The sequence below is a fragment of the Calidris pugnax genome, unplaced genomic scaffold, assembly GCF_001431845.1.
Source record: "Calidris pugnax isolate Ruff unplaced genomic scaffold, ASM143184v1 scaffold224, whole genome shotgun sequence".
Classification (NCBI taxonomy): domain Eukaryota; kingdom Metazoa; phylum Chordata; class Aves; order Charadriiformes; family Scolopacidae; genus Calidris; species Calidris pugnax.
Genome location: NW_015090952.1, coordinates 187444 through 209593, shown reverse-complemented (window position 1 = coordinate 209593; position 22150 = coordinate 187444). Strand labels below are relative to the sequence as shown.

At 36.8% G+C, this 22150-nt stretch overlaps 1 protein-coding gene across 1 annotated transcript; it reads left to right on the top strand.

Annotated features, from left to right (window-relative positions):
- Window positions 1–211: 211 nt before the first annotated feature.
- Window positions 212–12905, top strand: LOC106893777 (pachytene checkpoint protein 2 homolog). Its single transcript, XM_014951988.1, has 12 exons — window positions 212–217; window positions 270–297; window positions 454–509; window positions 1836–1926; window positions 3978–4050; window positions 4917–4980; window positions 5213–5299; window positions 6116–6222; window positions 7275–7428; window positions 7611–7723; window positions 11342–11411; window positions 11962–12905. The coding sequence occupies exons 1-12, from the start codon at window positions 212–214 to the stop codon at window positions 12055–12057; spliced, it is 945 nt and encodes a 314-aa protein (XP_014807474.1). The 3' UTR covers window positions 12058–12905.
- The last annotated feature ends 9245 nt before the right edge of the window (window positions 12906–22150 follow it).

Genomic DNA, 22150 nt, shown 5'->3' with positions numbered 1-22150 from the left:
TACATGTTTTGGTTTTTTTCTTCCCCTACATGGTAATGTTAAAAATTAAAAAAAAAAAAAAAAAAGATAATATTAGGCTTAGAACTCTCCTCCCACCCCAGTTTCTCATAGCTCTTTATCTTGTGAAAATGTAGGTCCATCCCCTAGAGAAATGGAAAAGAATGATATTTTTCCTTTCATTTTAAGACATTAAAAAGATTTGTTTCCTCCAATGATTGTGAGGAGAAATTAAAGTTGTGAAACTGCTAAATTTGTCTGTTTGACATTAGTGTTTGCATTTTGAGAAAAATAATACACGTTTCTTTCCATATATTTTAATTGCTCTCCTAAATTTGTTCTTAATCATTAATTTTAATTGAGAATAATTTGAAAACTGCTTTGTGCTGTAATAGTAGATTTCAAGTTCCTAGATTGATTTATTCTAAACAGGTGTATAATATATTGCTTTTGCAGCTGAATTCCATGGCCTTTGGGAAAGTCTTATATATGACAGTGAAGTAAAATCGCATGTAAGTTGAAAATAAATAACAATTAAAATTGCTTGAAGAGAAGGAAGAGTTGAAATGTAGCCTGTTTGAACTTTGCTGCATCCCATGGAGCAGTTGTTTGGAAATCACCAGCTCAAGAAAGAATTCTGATATCTGCTTATTACAAGTCTATATTTTGAAAGGTAGTTTAGTCTTAGCCATGTTGCAAAGCTTTATATTCTTGTTAAAATCTCCACATAATTTTGATAGTTCCATACTTCTCTGATATATGCTTAACAAAAGAAGGCAGAGCTGACGTTTTGAGATTAAACATCGTGTCTCTGATATATGTCGATATGTACTACTGTGAAGTCAGCTTTGCAGATAACCTATGTCCTTGTGAAACTGGGTTCAGTGATGCTTATCCCACAAATTACAAAAAATTTCTTCGTATGCGTTGGCTTATTTTACAGAAATCAGAAATTTAACAGCTGGAGGTGTTGTTTTGGTAGCAACTTAAAATTTCTCAGAAATTTTTCACTTTTGCTTTAGATATATTCATCAGTCTGCGTGAAGAAAACATTAAGGTTCTGTAGAATTAATAGAATAGAAATTCATTTTAGTAAATTACTGCACGTTGTTTTAAGGCTCATTAATTGCACATTTTTCTAGAAAGGGGGAAGAAAATTGGTGGAAAAAAATAACTTTCGAGAGGCTTAGAAAAAAACATACACGACATTCTTTGAAATAATTTCTCTATTTCTCCATTGAGAAGGTCCCAAAAGATCTGTTGTGTCTCTGGTTTGGGGTCATTTTCTATTTTGAAGATTCTGTGCATTCATCAAAGGTTGCAGTGATAACTGCCAAAGCTTATAGAACTGTAATACTCTAATCTGAAATTTAGCAACTGTCATGTGAGTAAAAACCAAAAGTGATTCAACTCAGTTGCTGTTATGACAGCACTCATTAAGATGTTTATTGTGCTTGTTAAAAAAATATATGCTTCTACCTGAAGTTTACTAGTTAATAATTAATTCATTATCTTGTTTATAATACCATAGATACAGTATTCTCACTTAAGTCTTTATAACCATCTATAGTAAAGCAAAACATTCCAGTGATTGTACTGCTTCACTTATAAGGTAAACATCAATTAACATACCAACATTTGTCTAATTTATGGAACTACTTCCCAAATCATCTGTGAAATGACGAGACTGTTTAATTAGACGTACTGAATACTAAATAACAGCGAGTTGATTACTGTTGTCTGTATGTCTATGTTGGTAGAAAGAAGTGGTATCATGTTTGTAGTTGTATTTGCTGCTATGTCTCTAATTTGTGTGTCTCTTTCTCCTCTTCAATTAGTTACTTGATTATGTGACGACAACATTACTGTTTTCTGACAAAAATGTTGACAGCAACCTGATCTCGTGGAACAGAGTTGTTTTGCTGCATGGTAAAAATTCTGTCTTAAAGCAAGTAGATTCATTGTCCATCTGTTTATACTTTCTTTTTGAGAAAACTTGTATTGCACTTCTGTGTAGTGAAATTTAGATGAAATGTAATGGCAGAATCAAATCAATGTTCATATGTACTACGTTTTGCAGGAATTTAAATTCTAAAATTTATAATGCAGTTACAACAATTCTTTTTTTAAGTTTTCATTCTTAACTGTTACTGTTCTTTTTTTATAAAGTGCAAAAATAATACAGATACCGAGGGCATTAGGAGCCATATATTAGTTACAGTTCAGTTGTAATATTAAAAAATTTCTTAGTTACTCCTTTATAAAAACTTTAGTTTAGAAACTGGGAAGTCAATCTGTGTGTTTTCTTATTAAGACTGTGTGTTCTATTGACAAGTATGAAGGCAGTGCTCTTGCTAACAATTTCAGTGAAGCCATAATCTTCAGTCAGCCCTAGCTTTCTGTGGAGGTTATACCATGCAAATGAGATTAGTTAGTAACAACTGAATCTATTTTCTTGCAAAATGCAGCTTGCTATTGATTATTTACCATTTTGTCATCAAAACTGGTATTTAAAAATAAAAGGTCATAGGGGAAATGTTTGTTATGAGCGTTGGTTATACTTAAGTTATAACTATTTATCAGTTTAGAAGCTGCAGGATATTGGTTTTTGGAAAACTATTTCAGGCTGTTAACAATATATCTATGATAGATATATTTCATTTTAGTGACAAGCTCATTATTGTGATCACAAAGAGATTAATACTGGGAAAGAGATGCCTGTTGTAGTGCAAAATACCTTTTTGCTATAATGGTGGTACTGGCTTTGAACAGAAGCACTGTCATCTGGTTGATGTCAGTGGTTTGTTTAGCATCCATGCATCAACTTCCATATGTTCATACCCTGTGTAACCGTACTTGTACTTGTCTGTTTGGAGAATGTCTGTGTGGCTCTTCTGTAGAGCTTCAAGGCAGATCCAAAAGGTTTGTCCTGGAGCTTAACTCCTGAGATTTTTGGAGAAGTGGGTTTCTGTGGAGGTTATACCATGAAAACGAGATTAGTTAGTAACAACTGAATCTATTTTCTTGCAAAATGCAGCTTGCTATTGATTATTTACCATTTTGTCATCAAGACTGGTATTTAAAAATAAAAAGTCATAGTGGAAATGTTTGTTATGGGTGTTGATTATACTTAAGTTATAACTATTTATCAGTTTTGAAGCTGCAGGATATTGTTTTTTGGAAAACTATTTCAGGCTGTTAACAATATATCTATGATAGATATATTTCATTTTAGTGACGAGCTCATTATTCTGATCACAAAGAGATCAATACTGGGAAAGAGATGCCTGTTGTAGTGCAAAATATATTTATGCTATAACGGTGGTACTGGCTTTGAACAGAAGCACTGGCATCTGGTTGATGTCAGTGGTTTATTTAGCGTCCACGCATCAAATTCCATATGTTCATACCCTGTGTAACTGTGCTTGTACTTGTCTGTTTGGAGAATGTCTGCGTGGCTCTTCCGTAGAGCTTCAAGGCAGATCCAAAAGATTTGTCCCAGAGCTTAACTCCTGAGATTTCTGGGGTCAGCTGATCAAACTGGGCATGATGGGTTTCTGTTTTGCACGTTAGAAAGGTGTGTTTCAGGAAGACTTAAGTTTAAGCAGCACTGTTTTTTGACAATGCTACGGTGAAGACTTAAGTTTAAGCAGCACTGTTTTTTTGAGAATGCTAAGTCCTGCTAGGATGATACACTTTGAAACTGTGGCTGTGGAGTACTTTAACTTTATGGTGTCTGCATACAAACTACTCCAATAACTATAGTAATAATGGAACTTTGGATTTATATAATTTTCAGCTGTAGGACTGTAGTGGAGTAAGCAACCTTCTCAAAATAGCCTGATGTTCACAATCATTGTCTCCTGTATTTTTATTCTACAATTAGTGCTGTAATGAAATACGGTAGTTAAAAAAGCGTTACGTGTAATTAACAATCTGATGCAGATTTTGTGTAATGTATGGATTTAATTTCAAACCAGGCCCTCCTGGAACTGGTAAAACCTCTCTCTGTAAAGCGTTGGCTCAGAAGCTGGCAATTCGACTGTCATACAGGTGATCGTTTTTGGATTTTTTTCACTTGAGTTTACTATTGTTAATTGTTCTTTTTCAGTAGCCCAAAGATATTTAATATTTGTTTTCAAGTAACTGGTGCCAAGTGCTGATGTTCATAGTTCTTTTATAGTGCACCTGGCTAGCAATAAATTTTATCTCATAGAGAGACTGATAAGAATATGTTAATGCCTTCTAAAATGTGTAGTTATTTGTGCCCAGATATGTAAAACATTCCAGTGGTGATCTAGTCATTTGTTTGTGCTCAGGATCATAGAGTATCAAGCCTGTTGTTTGTATCTTCATGTTCAAGAAAGCCTGTTTTAATAGGTAGTAATATTGTAACCAATTTGGTTTTTAATTGGATTGTCTGAATGCCACAGTCTGCAGAGGGCAGTTTGTGTATCAGACAAATAATAAGGGTTATTTTTAAACTTCATAGCAACTTAACAAATGTATATAAAAAATAAATGTTATACAAAATACTAGATGTACCATAAATAATCTTTAATTATTGGAGTGATCTGACTCTAGCCCAAGCTGAATTTATGATAAACATGGGCTGTATAAAATGTGGTTGAGATTATTTTGTCCTAAGGATATCCATGCAGAGCTAAGTAAATAAGCTTCATGCTTTTATATGTTTTGCTATCCTGAACAAAATCTTACACGAACAGAATGAGGCCATTAGCATGCTGGTTGTTACTTAAACTATATATAAATAAACATGGGTATTATGTTTTTAGAAGTGAGTAATTTAAAGTACTGCTTCACAGAATTCCAGGGTGAGGTAGAGGGAATGAAATGTACAGAAGATAATGATATCACTGACTTGAGAGTTGATACTTCTTTTTCCATTCATACTTTAGGTATAGATATGGACAGTTAATTGAGATAAACAGCCATAGCCTTTTCTCGAAATGGTTTTCTGAGGTATGTATTGATGTAGCTAATTAAGTAGACTTTGTCTTTTAGAGCTTGTTTCATAAAATAACTGTGCACACCAAAATTACTCAGAATAAATAATACGTTTGAGAACACTTAAACAGAAGCTATATTAGAAAGTTATTCTGAAAAACAGGTATTTCCATCTTTAAATTTGGTAAGACTTGGAAAGTTTTGTGACAAGGAAATAGTTAAATGTATGCATATGGTCTCTTTATAGAGTGGCAAACTTGTAACCAAGATGTTCCAGAAGATTCAAGAGTTAATTGATGACAAAGATGCTCTTGTATTCGTACTGATTGATGAGGTATGGTTCTAATAGTGTTGATGTACATAAAATTTAGCAGAAAGCAAATTGATAGGAAGGAACTGTGATAATGCTTATTCGCAAAGGATAATAAAAGCATGTTTATGCTTTTTTGTAAGTTACACAACTGTGTGCAGAAGAGTGAATTTTAATCTTGACTACTGCAGTCTTGAGAGATTTGGGAGGAACACAGTATGACTTACCGGGCAAATTCCAGCTGAAAATGAAGCAAAACCTTTCTGGGTGGAAATTCCCTTTGCTGCTGTGTGCTTACAGATGGGGTATTGCTTTAAACTTCAAAATAGCCTGGATTTATATTATTTGTACTCTTACTATGTCAGAAAGCTCTAAAAATCATTATTATGCTTCAGTTCATTGTTTAGATTCTCCTCAGGCTTGTATACCTAAGCAACTTAATAAGTATGTACTTTATTAGCTTTGTTATATTGGAGTTCCTATCGGGAAGCTCATTCTAAATTCAATGTATTCATTATTCTGTTGTGTGTATGTCCCCCAATCCCAAAATTTAATTAAAATGAAAAAAAGCCTCTGTTCTGCTATCTAAACTAGAATTTCATTCACTAGGCTTTGCCTCCTTGCCACTCCTTTCCCTCTCCCTGTACATTCCTACTTAACGAACGATTTTGACGATGGAGCTTTAGATACCAGACTCAAGGATCTGAAGGTGTATTCTCTGGGTTATTTGATTGCTGCCAGCACTCCAACTGTGGATTTTTTTAGGGGATTTTTTTTGTGTTCACTGATATTTTGTTGTTGTTGTCTTGTTTAGTTGGTTGGTTTGGGATTTTTTTGTAGGTAGAAAGCCTCACGGCAGCCCGCAGCGCCTTCAAGGCGGGCACGGAGCCTTCAGATGCTATTCGTGTGGTGAATGCTGTACTGACACAAATAGATCAGATTAAAAGGTAAACTCATGTTATTGCAACAGCAGAAGGTAATTGACAATTTCAGGATTGCTGCTAAATCTTAATTTAAAATCTTAAACGAAATCGGTTAGTGAACTATTCCGTGTTAATGGTGCTAATTGTGAAAAGAAATAGGAGTAATCCAACAGAATGTTTGGCGTGAAACTGCATGAACAATCAAATGTACAAGTGGTATACTTCCTTTAAAGCTAGGGAGAGATGCAGGACAGTTGGTCATGATATCTGCTTTGGAGAGACAAGAATAAGATCAATGAAGAATCCATTCATTATTTACAGCTTCTGGATGTCAATCTAAAACAGACTTGCACAACATGTGGCTTAGAAGCAATCTTTAACGATGCTTGGTCTGCTTTGTGTGCTGCATTTAGTGCAGGCTACTATCTCTTGTTTAATTCCTGCCACTTCCCTCCCCTTTTTGGGCATACTTGGCTCTGTTCACAGAAAGAAAGATGCCCTAGCATTTAGCCCTCTCTTGCAGCTAATTAATGGTAAGTGGCTTATTCATACATGCAAGTTCACAGGCTTCCTCTAAAAATAGCTCTTGTTGAGAATATTCTTTCCGTATTTCTTAGAGCAAGGAGATGTTACCTCTCTTTTAAGCTCGCTCTAACATCACTTGCAGTTAGAATGCGTCATAGTCCCAGTTAAACTATATACTTTATACTGAATTGAAATGGAAAACGTGTAGATTAAAGGTTCAAATTTAGGAGTTTTCTGTTCATAATCTTTTTGTTTGTTTGTGGCTGAAACTATGCCAGTAGGCTCTAGATAGTTATAATTTCTAAAATAGGGTGGGAGAAACTACAGATGCTGGTGAAACAGCTGAAAGAAAGAGACTATGCATTGAAATAGATTGGTGATAACTGGCCAGGAGCTTCAGATCTTTTAACATAATTGCTGGCTGATAAGAGGGATGTGTCTGCTTATTGCATGAAATGGCTTAAGTCATAAGAAGGAAGGCATCGATTTGCCAGTTGCAAAAGGAGATAATTCTTGCATGTGTGACCTAAAAATCTGCTTTTATCTTGAAGGTATCCCAATGTAGTTATCCTGACTACTTCAAATATTACGGAGAAAATTGACATGGCCTTTGTAGACAGGGCTGACATAAAGCAATACATTGGGCCTCCGTCCAGTGCAGCAATATTTAGAATATATCTTTCTTGCTTGGAAGAACTGATGAAGGTAATATTTTGAAAGCAAGACTGTAAAATGTCCCATTTTAATAAATTTAACATTTTAATCCTACTTCCTAAATAACAAAAATATATCATTTTTATTTTTTCTGTATTTCCACTCTTTCTTTAGAGCTTAATTTTTAATGTCTTTGAGTTTTTCACATAACGGTGTATAACTCTTCTTTCTAGTGTCAAATAATATATCCTCGACAGCAGCTCCTGACACTCAGAGAGCTAGAGATGATAGGCTTCATAGAAAATAATGTGTCACGGTTAAGCCTTGTACTAAAAGAAATCTCAAGGTAAGATTTGGAAATTCTACATTTTTTTATATATATGTGTGTGTGTATATATATATTTAATGAGTTGTGAAATGATTAAATTGAATTTTGTAACAGCTCTCCTCTCCCTCTCCTCTCCCCTCAGTTGTTAGGGTTAGTGCAAAACCTTTCAGGGGACAAAAAAAAGCTCATTCTAAATTCAATGTATTCATTATTCTGTTGTGTGTATGTCCCCCAATCCCAAAATTTAATTAAAATGAAAAAAAACCTCTGTTCTGCTATCTAAACTAGAATTTCATTCACTAGGCTTTGCCTCCTTGCCACTCCTTTCCCTCTCCCTGTACATTCCTACTTAACGAACGATTTTGACGATGGAGCTTTAGATACCAGACTCAAGGATCTGAAGGTGTATTCTCTGGGTTATTTGATTGCTGCCAGCACTCCAACTGTGGATTTTTTTAGGGGATTTTTTTTGTGTTCACTGATATTTTGTTGTTGTTGTCTTGTTTAGTTGGTTGGTTTGGGATTTTTTTGTAGGTAGAAAGCCTCACGGCAGCCCGCAGCGCCTTCAAGGCGGGCACGGAGCCTTCAGATGCTATTCGTGTGGTGAATGCTGTACTGACACAAATAGATCAGATTAAAAGGTAAACTCATGTTATTGCAACAGCAGAAGGTAATTGACAATTTCAGGATTGCTGCTAAATCTTAATTTAAAATCTTAAACGAAATCGGTTAGTGAACTATTCCGTGTTAATGGTGCTAATTGTGAAAAGAAATAGGAGTAATCCAACAGAATGTTTGGCGTGAAACTGCATGAACAATCAAATGTACAAGTGGTATACTTCCTTTAAAGCTAGGGAGAGATGCAGGACAGTTGGTCATGATATCTGCTTTGGAGAGACAAGAATAAGATCAATGAAGAATCCATTCATTATTTACAGCTTCTGGATGTCAATCTAAAACAGACTTGCACAACATGTGGCTTAGAAGCAATCTTTAACGATGCTTGGTCTGCTTTGTGTGCTGCATTTAGTGCAGGCTACTATCTCTTGTTTAATTCCTGCCACTTCCCTCCCCTTTTTGGGCATACTTGGCTCTGTTCACAGAAAGAAAGATGCCCTAGCATTTAGCCCTCTCTTGCAGCTAATTAATGGTAAGTGGCTTATTCATACATGCAAGTTCACAGGCTTCCTCTAAAAATAGCTCTTGTTGAGAATATTCTTTCCGTATTTCTTAGAGCAAGGAGATGTTACCTCTCTTTTAAGCTCGCTCTAACATCACTTGCAGTTAGAATGCGTCATAGTCCCAGTTAAACTATATACTTTATACTGAATTGAAATGGAAAACGTGTAGATTAAAGGTTCAAATTTAGGAGTTTTCTGTTCATAATCTTTTTGTTTGTTTGTGGCTGAAACTATGCCAGTAGGCTCTAGATAGTTATAATTTCTAAAATAGGGTGGGAGAAACTACAGATGCTGGTGAAACAGCTGAAAGAAAGAGACTATGCATTGAAATAGATTGGTGATAACTGGCCAGGAGCTTCAGATCTTTTAACATAATTGCTGGCTGATAAGAGGGATGTGTCTGCTTATTGCATGAAATGGCTTAAGTCATAAGAAGGAAGGCATCGATTTGCCAGTTGCAAAAGGAGATAATTCTTGCATGTGTGACCTAAAAATCTGCTTTTATCTTGAAGGTATCCCAATGTAGTTATCCTGACTACTTCAAATATTACGGAGAAAATTGACATGGCCTTTGTAGACAGGGCTGACATAAAGCAATACATTGGGCCTCCGTCCAGTGCAGCAATATTTAGAATATATCTTTCTTGCTTGGAAGAACTGATGAAGGTAATATTTTGAAAGCAAGACTGTAAAATGTCCCATCTTAATAAATTTAACATTTTAATCATACTTCCTAAATAACAAAAATATATCATTTTTATTTTTTCTGTATTTCCACTCTTTCTTTAGAGCTTAATTTTTAATGTCTTTGAGTTTTTCACATAACAGTGTATAACTCTTCTTTCTAGTGTCAAATAATATATCCTCGACAGCAGCTCCTGACACTCAGAGAGCTAGAGATGATAGGCTTCATAGAAAATAATGTGTCACGGTTAAGCCTTGTACTAAAAGAAATCTCAAGGTAAGATTTGGAAATTCTACATTTTTTTATATATATGTGTGTGTGTATATATATATTTAATGAGTTGTGAAATGATTAAATTGAATTTTGTAACAGCTCTCCTCTCCCTCTCCTCTCCCCTCAGTTGTTAGGGTTAGTGCAAAACCTTTCAGGGGACAAAAAATGGAAGAGATCAGGATTTGCCAGCCTTTCTTAGTCTCAGATCTGACTTGGCTTAGAACTGCTTCTGGTTTCTGCTCTGCCCTTTGAAGTCCTCTTGGCAAATTGCTGGCTGGATTAGTGAGATGCCTTAGGTTTCAGGGGATATTGTGAACTGTAATGCAGTTTAGCAGAAGTAGCACTGGCCTTAGTTCCTGCTAAGGAAGTGTCTTGGAATACCTAGAATTGATTCGGTTGGTTTTATGGGGTCCCTCTCCTCTCCCCTCAGTTGTTAGGGGTAGTGCAAAACCTTTCAGGGGACAAAAAATGGAAGAGATCAGGATTTGCCAGCCTTTCTTAGTCTCAGATCTGACTTGGCTTAGAACTGCTTCTGGTTTCTGCTCTGCCCTTTGAAGTCCTCTTGGCAAATTGCTGGCTGGATTAGTGAGATGCCTTAGGTTTCAGGGGATATTGTGAACTGTAATGCAGTTTAGCAGAAGTAGCACTGGCCTTAGTTCCTGCTAAGGAAGTGTCTTGGAATACCTAGAATTGATTCGGTTGGTTTTATGGGGATATAAGTGGACAGAAGCAAAGGGGAAAGGAGTGAAGTGCAAATGGAGAGTGTTATGTTTTGCTGAGTATGCCAGGAGAGCAAATAGTCGTTCACGACAGCACGACAATTCTTGAAACAATAAAAATGATACTCACAATGTCAAACAATATTTTTTCCAAAGCGCTGGTCCATATGAAACGAAATAAAATAACATTCATAAAGTGAGGAAAGTGTGTTTTTCTTCAGTTCCCAAAGTACACAGTCTTAACCAGTGAGGAGGGCAGTAAAAGCTAGTAAGTTTTTCCAGGCACAGAGGTTTGGGTTCTACATACACAGAGTGGTGCTTGGAAGAGACGGAACCATTTATCAAGTAGGTGAGGTCAAAGAAGCTGTGTGCAAATGGTGGGAAGAAGGAGATAAGCAGAAGATGTGAGGTCCAGCCTTCAAAACAAATTTTCCAAGTCCTTCCAAGTGTGGATGGAAGGTTATGCCTGTACCATACCCTTTCAGTGTAGACACTCCCCCGAATTCATGAGATACAGCACAGTGATGTAAAGAGCATGATGTAGACTTCAGCAGGCACATGTTCCTGTACCTTTGTTTGCTTTTCTGTACCGTATAGCCTCAAGTAGGCTGAAGTTGTCTGTTTGCTCCCTGCTTCTGCTAAAAGTGCTCCAAGTGACCTGCTGACCTCTGATTTGAAGTCTTTTAGAGCAACTTATGGGAGAAACACAGAAAAAGGAAAGATCTTAAAAGAGTGGATATTTAGCATTTAAGCTGCACTTGTCTCTCTTTTACTATAGAAGAAGTGAAGGTCTCAGTGGCCGGGTCCTGAGAAAGCTTCCTTTCCTAGCACATGCGCTTTATATTCAAGTAAGTTTATTCTATTCAATTAAGTTTATTCTATTCATTATACTTTGGGTTGGTTTTGACATGGGAGGGAAGACATTTGGATGCTGCCAGAAGTAAAAGATTGGGCCTAAACTCCTCTTTAAAGCTAAATTGCACCATTTCTGCGGTTTTATAGACTGAAACAATTCTGTACTGCTTGTAATTTTAAAATGAAATTGAGGAAGACATGTGGGATTGACCTGTCCAACAGCATTTTACTTTTAATTAAATGTTGTGAGAGACATTGATATTGGTTCTCTGATAATATCTGGCTGAAAGACAACTCTCTGCCACTTTATAAATAATATTAATTTGTTTAAAACCTTCTTTGAAGCAAATCCACAGTAATAGTGATTGACTTTATTGTGCTACCTGATTTAAAAGAAATCTGCCTTTTTATGTTTTGTAGCATTTTGAAAATTTTGTAATATGGAAGCCAACTATTTCTCTTTTAAATACTGTGATTTGTATGTAAAATATTACATATGCTTATTGCTGTAGTGTGTCTAACAAAATGTTCTCTTATTTTCAGTCCCCCAGTGTTACAATGACAACGTTTCTTCAAGCTCTTTCACTTGCAGTAGACAAACAATATGAAGAAAGAAAGAAACTTGCAGACTGTGTGTGATACTCTGCTGTTTTACAGTTGTCTGTATTGTTAACACTGAAAACTACACATTTTTCATACAAACTGTGCAACTTCAATGCATCTGTAAAAAGGATTGTCAACCCCTTCCAAAGAAATGGAGTGCCTAATCTAGTTTTTCAAAATATTCATTAATAAACAGTTAAGAAATTTTACAGCATATCTTTCACAAGCTTTATTTCAAATGCCAGGAAGAGAATTGTAAAAAATTCTTGCTGAAAGTCAGTTTCGTCTTTTGCAGTTATTAAAAGGGGGTAGTTTTCCATTTCTTGTTTCTTAATCACTAACTTTCTATCCATGCATCAGTTTTTATGCTTCTGATTTCTTTTACATTTGTAATAGCATTAGAAATTCAGTCTTTGGATCTGATACTTCTGTCATAAATACATTATTTGCTATTGCTTCTGAAATAACAAGCATGAAACTGGGAAGGATTCAAAGTGCTCTGTGATGGCCCAGACCTTTTATACTGACATCTCTTTATCCTGAAACTTATTATCAAGTATTACTTTCTTAATTACAGCAGATTCAAAAGTTTAAAATTGAGAGATTACTTAATTGTATTTTGTCATACTCTTTTGTGTGTGTGTGTGTGTCGTTGCAAGGATGTGAACCAGAGTGGACCATGTTTTCTCACTGAAAACTTACACTAAGAAAGGTTCTTTAAAATGCATGAAGTTTGGCTTTGTTTTATTTTATAAACATGACATAAAAGTTCCATGTGGAGAAAAATATTTGGTACTGCAAAAGCCAGTAAACATAAATATCCAGTTCCTAAAGGAACAGTCAACTTTTATATGGTAAATACATACCCTATATAATACAGCTTACAAAATTGTCACCTCTTCTTTTTCCTTTTGTATTTACAAGCGTTTTACCTGCAGTCAGCTGAAAGAATGAAATGTAAGGGGAGTTTCCAAACTAGAAGTTTATTTTTTCTTAAATGAAGACAAAATAGTGAGCTAGAAGATGATGATATCCAGATAAAGAATGCCTCCTACCTGTTGGTATTGGAAATGCTTTCATGATAGTGCATTTTTTTTACTTCCTAGTTTGTATCTTTTAAATCAATATTATACTATACATGCATGAGATGAAAGACTTTGTTATGAGCTATTTTTACTGAGGAACTCTATAAGCTGTGCATTAAAAATATGCACAGAACTTGTCAGTTGCTAGTTAATTTTTATTATGGCTTCTATACTTACGTAAAGAAAGCCTTTTTGTTAAGTATGTCTAAGTGCCTCTTCATTATATTACTTCTGAAAATAACTTACTAAATATTATTCCCTATTCACTCCCCCAAATAAGAAGGTGGGTGGGAGGGAGAAGATTATACCAAAGTCAGTCCTTCACAATTTTCTACTCTATTTTTCCTGCAGTCATTTGTTTGGAAATACTGGCCTGTGCAAGAAACTTCTATAAAAGCCAGGTATAGAAAGACTAGTGAAAAGCAACAGTTTATAGACTCTAGTCCATAGTGGATTTGTGGCTTTTAAAGTAACAAGATTTAGAGACTTAAAATGAGGATTCATTCAATATAGGTGTATGTTATTATGTGTGTCTGTCTTGGTGATCCATGTAATAGAAATTGGAGTAATTTCATGGTTAATGCAAAAACCTGGAATTATCTTCAGGTCTGGATTTGAGATTCCTTAAGAACTGTAGAGGCTCTACAAATCACAAGTTCTCCTGTATGTTTCATTGAGGGTATATACGTTTTTCTCTGCTTCAAAAGCAGACCTTCCTAGTGCTGCTTGTTTGGTCTTTCTGTAGACTCATTGATTATATCAAAGCTTTAAAAACTGCAAAGACCAGCTGTTTCTGCAGTTTACTTCTCCACTTCTCACTTCTTGATCTGAGACGATGTCACTTTCCGCAATCATGTATTTTTTCCTTTTTCTTAGCATTTCATAAATATTCTAGGTTTTTCTAATCAAACTATCACACAATAGTATTCTGAGAGTTGAGCAGAATTGAGACCATTTTTAGTATGTGTGATTTTGCTAATACATGGATTTGTGCTGTGGCTCACAATAGTTTAATCTTTTGCAAAAATCGTAGTTAACTAATTCTGCTGAGTGACTTATTTTAGGTAGTAATTCCAGAAAGAAGACTCGCACAAAGAGGGAGGGTTATTTTTCCCTGGAAAAGTACTGCCCTGAAATTCCCTGCATTGAATGGACAGTTTGGATTTTTTTTGAGAATTTTAGTGCAACACAATTTTAAATTCTAGAGACTTGGCACCTGTATCTTTGAAGATAATCACCTTGAAACAGATTGTGTTTGTTTTGGAGGGAAATGTATTTTTTTGTTGAAGATACGCTGGAAAAGTACTGCCCCGCATTCCCTGCATAGAATGGACAGTTTGGATTTTTTTGAGAATTTTAGTGCAACACCATTTTAAATTCTAGAGACTTGGCAGCTGTGTCTTTGAAGATAATCACCTTGAAACAGGTTGTGTTTGTTTTGGAGGGAAATGTATCTTTTTGTTGAAGATACATTGCTGTATATCCGAGAGTGCAAAGTAAATGAAACTAGACAAAGAAGACAAAATATGGAGCTGTACGACATCCTAGGGATTAGTGCATTTGGCTGAAAGAGGGTGTTTGGGAGGTTCTAGACTCAACTTTTTATCTTTTATTTAATGACCATAACTGAAGCACGTATGTTTTCTGCAGAACAGCAACAAATGGTGATATCAGCCCCCATGGAATCTTATTTAACTTTTTTTTTTTTTTTTTTTTTTTTTTTTTGCAAACAGGTAACAATTTTATTTTAATGAAGGCAGACAAACAATGTTTGTGCTCTGCTTGGATTGTCTTCTGGATTTCCAGGACTGCCATAAGGAAGGACATGCTGGGTATGATGAGTACTCAGAGTAACCTCCTCCTCCAGCCAGTGCAGGTCTATCAAATGCTCAAATGCAGTAACCACACCTGTTCTTTTCACAGGAGACTCAGTGGCCACTCATTAATCTTCTGTTTGCCTTCTGTGATCAGTTAATGGTTATGTGGAGGGAATAGTCCTCTTTTCCAGGTACAATTTCAGAACGATTTTTTTTTTTTTACTTTCAAACATAACCATAAATTAAAACCAACCATCTTTTAGCACACACACACAAATATAATAATTTCTACTTTGTTGTTAACAGATTGCTTCTAATTCTGCTCAAAGCCACTAGATGGCAAGCATGAATCCTTGAGTTTTAGGAAGTCATGTGAGAATGGGAACACTGAGTGAAAGTTTCAAAAGCCCTAACGAGCAAGACTTGCTTTGCTACAGTGAAAATTCCTCTTCTAAACGTAAGGTTAGCTGTAATGTAACACCATAGAATTTTGCTGTTTAGTCTTAAAGAAAGAGAGATTATGGGATATAAAATATTTTGCCAAATAAAAAGAAGCTGTTGCAGAATTCGATCCAATGATGAAAAGCAGTGAGTTTTCCATGCTATGGCAGGTTATTTTGTGCTGTAGCTTAACCATCCCATCCACTGGGTGGTGGGTTTAGAAAAATATCTGGGATCTAGGTCACTATAAGCATAGATGATGACATTTTGAGCCGTCTGAAATAGCAAAGTAAAATACTTTTTTTTTCTTTTGCTTGGAAAAAGCAAACCTAGACCCTTTGCCAAGCTGAGCACTGCTTATTTTATGAGATACTTCTGTGACTAACATTTTTCCAAGCAGCTGAAAGCTTTCATTTCTGATCCAGCTTCTATGACATGATTTTCAAAATTGGGGGAGAGGAGGTTGAAGAGGGGAGGCTTTTATTGCCCAATTTATCCAGTGGAAATTATGCAAAGACAGTGATTTTTCTAAAATTAATCTTAAAGGTTAAGTAACTGTCTAAAACCTTGGACCTGTGGAAATACTCAATTCGTTTCAAATGATCCTGCTTTCACGGCTCACTGCCGGCGTGGTGTTGCTCTTCATAATTTTTCAGTTTAGAAAGGGATGAGAAGCCAGGGTAGGAGAGTCAAGGCCAGACACTGGGAACAGTTGGATTAATTTAAAGCGAGTTTCTAGAAATCAATAGAGGATTCATGTTTATTTCATTTCTTTATAAGTTATATCTGTGTTCATTAGAGTTGAAGAGAATAAAGTTGATGTGGTCCCCTAAAAAGTTAAGTGTCAGGTAACTTGATAAAGGATGAGGATGTAGATGCATTTTTAAATCAGGCATCTGGGGTTGTGTGTCTAAACTGCTGCGTCTGAGACAAAATAGCTTTTTCTACATATTTTAACGATGGTACATTGAATTCTCTAAGGGTCATCCCTGAGTTTAAATGAAAGAGAATTAAGATCATTAAACAAGTTAATTAAAGAAGCATTTTTTCACTAAACTTCAAGCCAGATGAAGTTGTATGTCATACATAATGAAGCTTGATTAGAACAATGATTGAAGGTCCACTGAAGTCTTCTGGGTAGACTTGAGTAAATAAAGCTGTGGTGTTCTGTTCATTAAGAAGCACAAAATATATACTTTGGAATAATTGTCATCTTTTACTTAACAAAAATTACATTGAAATCATAATCCTTCCTTTTGTTTTTATCATTTTTTTTGTGCCATGTAAAGAAATTTGCTATTTGCATCTTTGCTCTGACATCATCTGAATGCAATTCTGGACAAGTTGCTTATCTTTCAATCACCCCGCTTTTCTTAGCTCTGATTTTCATTTCATCTGCCTTCCTGAAGTGTGTTCAAAGGATAGACTAGTCAATATTTGCCTATATTTCATTTGTCTACACAGTCATTCAGGGAGCAGTGTGCCAGGAATGAGGATGCTCGGTGGTATGATTTCTCTGCAGAATTTGTAGCACTGGTTGTCACCACCCTGCGTTGTGCTTCACTAGTCAGGCTGCCATAGAGTGTCTCCTCTCTGCTGCTGCTGAGACAAACTCTCTGGGAAGCAGTTTCAAATATTTTACCATCTCTATACAAGTTGGTAGGGAAAAAGCATTTCCAGTGGAATGCCCAAAGGAGCACAATGCTTGTAGTCATGGTAAAACACCTTTTACCCTTTGCTGCAGGTCAACTGATACCAGATATCAGGATGCAACCCGTTTTCTTCCTCTTGTTTTCTTCCTTTTTAAGTCTGTGGGGATTCTTGAGACACTAATGTAGTAAGTAGAGGTTGGATAAAGCATGTTCCTTCATAACCAGTTGCTGGTTTGACCTGCAGTGCTTCTGAACAATGGCATGATTCAGGCAGGGACCACAGGGTCTTTTTTTTCTTGCTGCTGGTCTCAAAGTAGCCAAGTAGTTTACAGGAGTTCAATTTATAATGAAAGGCTGAAAACAAAAAAACAATAATGTCTGAAAAGGGATCAAATCCAAAATTCAGAATTTTCTAACTGTTGTCAAATTCCAGAGGGTAATTTCAAAGTTCAGCCCATAAACAACAAAAAAACCCCACAGAATAGGGCTGAGAGTGACACAAAGTAAGGTAGATTATTCCAGCACGCTTCTTAACCATTTGGGTTTTTTGTTTTGCTGTTTTATATCTTTAAGGCATTTACATCTTGCATGGATGAATTGCTATTACCCGGGTAAGGTAGATTATTCCAGCACGCTTCTTAATCGCTTGTTTTTGGTTTTTTTTTTCTGTTTTATATCTTTAAGGCATTTACATTTTGCATGGATGAATTGCTATTACCCAAAAAACAAAACGAATCACTCCTCTCTCTGACTTAAGTCTTTTTTCCGCTGAAGAGCTGCCATTTGTGAACAGCTGCTGTTACAAAGAGCTGCTGTTTGCTGGCATTTATGGAGAGATACAGTTCGAAAAGAGCTGCTGTTTGCAAAGAATTGCCATTTGCCAAGTGCCGCCTCATAGAAGCTCCTGCCTCAGTTATGTCACAGTTCATGTCACAGGCATGTCACAACCTGTGTCACAGATTGAGGTGGAAATCTAGATGGTAAACTTTTTGAATCAGATTGTGGCCTGTATCAGGAACAGCGTGGCACGTAGGGCCCAAGAGGTGATTGTCCCCCTGTACTCGGCACTGGTGAGGCCTCACCTTGAGTACTGTGTCCAGTTTTGGGCCCCTCACCACAAAAAAAAAGCCATTGAGGTGCTGGAGTGGGTCCAGAGAAGGGCAATGAAGCTGGTGAGGGGTCTGGAGCACAAGTCTTATGAGGAGAGGCTGAGGGAGCTGGGGGTGTTCAGCCTGGACAGGAGCTTGCTATGTTTCAATGTGAAACTGAGCTTATAATTACAGATAGATACCAATAAACCCGCTACATGTATTTCAGACTGTTAGAGACTTGCTGGCTGCAATAAATATTAATCCATTTCCCTACATCCTCCAAAGAGTAGGATACTTTTTTCAAAAATAGTTCATTGGTGGTGAGAAGTGCCAACCAATGTTCTCTGGAATAACAAATACCTCTTCTTCAGTTTGATTGAAAGACCCTTAATGTCACTGCAAGGCTGAGGCCTTTCTTTTGATTTCAGAAGGCTTTGGGATCAGGCTTGGTCCGTGGAAAGAATGTAAGAGCCTGAGATAGCTTGAAGCTTCCCTGCACTTGTCCACTGCAGTACTTCAACCAGAGTCACTCAGAAAGGACTCAGAGAACCACAAAGAGGAAAGAAAAGCCATTAAGAGCTCGTTTATGCTGCACTGTGCTTGGCCTCTCTCAGCAGGGCTACCAAAACAGGTGGCCACTTGAAGGTGCTTAGGCTTCTCTCAGTTTTGCTGGAAGAGCTCCTGAGGAGGCTGTTTATTTGCAATCTCTTGTGTTGGCAGTCCCTAGAGCTGTCCAGTAAGAGATTTTACTTCCAAAAACATTTTTTTTTTCAGAGTAAAAAAGCCTGGAAGGTTAGTCTTTATTTTGAGGACTAGGAAGACATCAAATTATTTTGTTGAACATTTTAATTAAACTCACTCTAAAGTTGATATTTTCAACACACTTACTACACAAATACAATTGCTGGGACCTACCAGAAGTAGAAGTGCATCTAAAGGGGAGCAATGTCCCAGCTGATGTTTCCCACTCAGAAAAAAATCTGTCTGGGGGACAAAGTTTGGCTAAGAAAACAGGCCCCAGATCTGATGGCTGTAACACTGTCTTGTCACCTTTGCCAGCTGAATGAAATATAAACCAGACTTTGAAACTGAACTCGATAATTTAGCTACTTATTAAGGTGCATTATCGCTTAACTTTTTGTGACTGTTTCCAATTCCAGCAATTATTTTCCTAACTACATTTTATTGGTATGAAGCTAGGTGGTTTTTATAATCTCGCCCTTAAACTCTGTGTAGCCTGTAAATATATATAAAATACTCCTAAAAACTAACTTCATGCCGCTTTGGGAAATACTGACACATCCCCAGTACTAATGTTAGTGTATACTGGTTTACCCTTCAGCTGACATATTCTGTTCAGATCATAGAATCATAGAGTGGTTCGAGTTGGAAGGGACCTTAAAGATCATCCAGTTCCAACCCCCCTGCCCTGGGCAGGGACACCTCCCACCAGACCAGGTTGCTCCAAGCCCCATCCAGCCTGGCCTTGAACCCCTCCAGGGATGGGGCAGCCACAGCTTCTCTGGGCAACCTATTCAAGACAGTGTTTGCATCTTCCCCAGATTGCAAAGAGCTCGCTATAGGGTGCTATTAGAGGCACCTGGTGAAATTAACATTGGTGGGTGGGTTATAAAGTGTTGGCATGGAGCTTTAAAGTAGAAAGTGATGTTCACTTGGGAACACTCTGAAAAACAGGTTCTAATTCAGAAAAGCATTTACCTGGAGTACTTCAGAATAGTCCTTTGCCTGAGTTCTGCAGGGGTGTAGCAGCTCCTGTGCTTAAAGTTTGGTACCAAAGTTAGGCTTTTAAAGGACATAAGTCCAAAGACTGACTGTCTATAAGAGTTTTCCTGTAGCAGATTTTTTTAAAGCAACTGTTTTCTCTAATTAACACATCTGCTGTAAAGCATCTTGTCTGGCTGGCTCTGCCTGCTTCTCTTCCACTTAGTCCAGGGAATGCTTGAGTTTCTAACAGAATCTAAATAAATGACAATGGAAGAATGGAACAGAGAAGCTAAGGTGAGCTTCTAACTATTGACTTTATTGTATTGCTTTTGTTGCTTACTGTTTCTTGAATTACCTCACTGTACATCCCTTCTGATGTTACCAGGCGAGTTGTATGGCCTTTTTTCAGTGTTTAAGCGCCAGTGGTATCACCACTTAGGTGCCAAGTTAAAATTTAGTTTCTAGGAATGCCAAATTCTGCAGCCTTGAAAGCATATTTACAGATGAAATATAAGAAAAACAACTTTAACAACATTTCCTCTCCCCAAAGGCGTATAAACATGGCTGACCAGAAATCTTAAACAAACAAAATTATTTCTTGAACATTCTAGGAAGGTTCTTGCTCAGCCCAAGGAATTATGCAAAGCAGACGCCAGGACTGATAAGGAAAAGGGGATGGCAGTGCATCAGAAGCTGTACAACATCATTGGAAGGAGAAGAACAAAAACACACAAGTGAGTATTTCTTTGTAGAAATAAATACATACATTTGTATGAATAAATACTGAGATTGCTGATACAAAGCAGGAGTTTTCCTACAAAGGTGATGATTAGGCACATAACCCATTTACACAAGCATGTGTATAAGTCTCTCTGGGGTAATCATACCCTGCAAATTAGATGAATGACTGAAAAAGATTTTTCAATGACAGAGTGTGCAGCTAATCTATTTTTTTGAGTAAAAGCTCACTGACTTAAACTTTGGATAATTATAATTATTATCCTTTCTCAATAAAAGCATTTGGAAACTTGACAGAAAAAGCAGCCTGAAAGCAAGGCTGGAGTCTTAGGGGGAATAATAATATTACTTTGAGAATTTGTGTGGGAGGTTTAACATTTGTTCTGCTTCCCTCCTTTCTCTCAGGAATATAAAACAAATATTGGGATGGTGCCATGGGAACTAGAATAGCGTTTGCTTTTCTGGAAGCCCTTTTTTCTCCATTAACCTGTGGCTAATTATTGTTCTAACATTAAATTCTTAGTAGTAGGTTGCATATTAAATATAATGTAGAGCAACACTTCTGAAACAGAACAGTAAGTTATCTCAAGTTTCCATACGGGCAAATCACTGAACCTTTGGGGAGTGTAATCTACCTCTAAGTGGAATAAAAGATTAGTATCAACTGATGGCTCCTTTGACAAGGAGACCAAGAGTCAGGTGCAGTTAATTTTGAAGCTTTTATACCAGACACCTGGATTTCTTAATCAACATCAGGAGTTACTCCTTTCTGAAGAAACTAGTTATGAACAGGTTTCTCACCAAAAAAAAAAAAAAAAAAGAGTAATCAGAAGCAGAATTGGTAAACTTGTCCTAGAAGCATTAACTTTCTGCTAATGCTTTGTTTGAAGAAATGAGAAGACAAGAGCAACAATCTTTGACTTGGGAGAAAAAAAAAAAACACATACAAAATAAAAAATAACCACACCAAGCCCCCACTACCTTTTTCCAAGGAGGATTCTAGAATTCTAGAACATAGCTAACTTTGGGAAGTCTCAGAATGCAGGAAGATTCTTGCTGTCCCAACCTGCCAGATGCAAACCTGCTGCAGCTCCGTGTCCCCAAGTCCAGCCAGTAGCGAAGACTGAGCATGTGTGCTGTTAACACAGATGACCCCACAGATCACAACAGGTGGAAACAGTGCCTGGTTTGAAGTTTGTTGGCATTCCCACACATAATCAAGCCCATCCACAGAAAAAAAAAATGGCTAGGAATAAGATTTAATAGGTCAGGACAGAGCATTGTGATGGCTCAGTCAGACAAGCATACTGAGCAGCCACCTGTTCACACACAACTGGCCTCTCATCCAGTTTTCCCTCTTTTTTTGCCACACTTGTTCCTTCCCAGTCCATCTTGGTCCCTGCTTTTCTTCACCCTTGATCCTTCCCTTTATACATAATAATTTTCACATGATCACCACATTTTCTTCCCCCTGTTTCCAATAACCCCTGTATACCCTTTTAGGCAATAACCTCCACAAGGCATTTTGGGGAAGAGTTTTTTTCCCCCATCTTAGTGGGTTTTGCTCTAGGGTGAAGGTA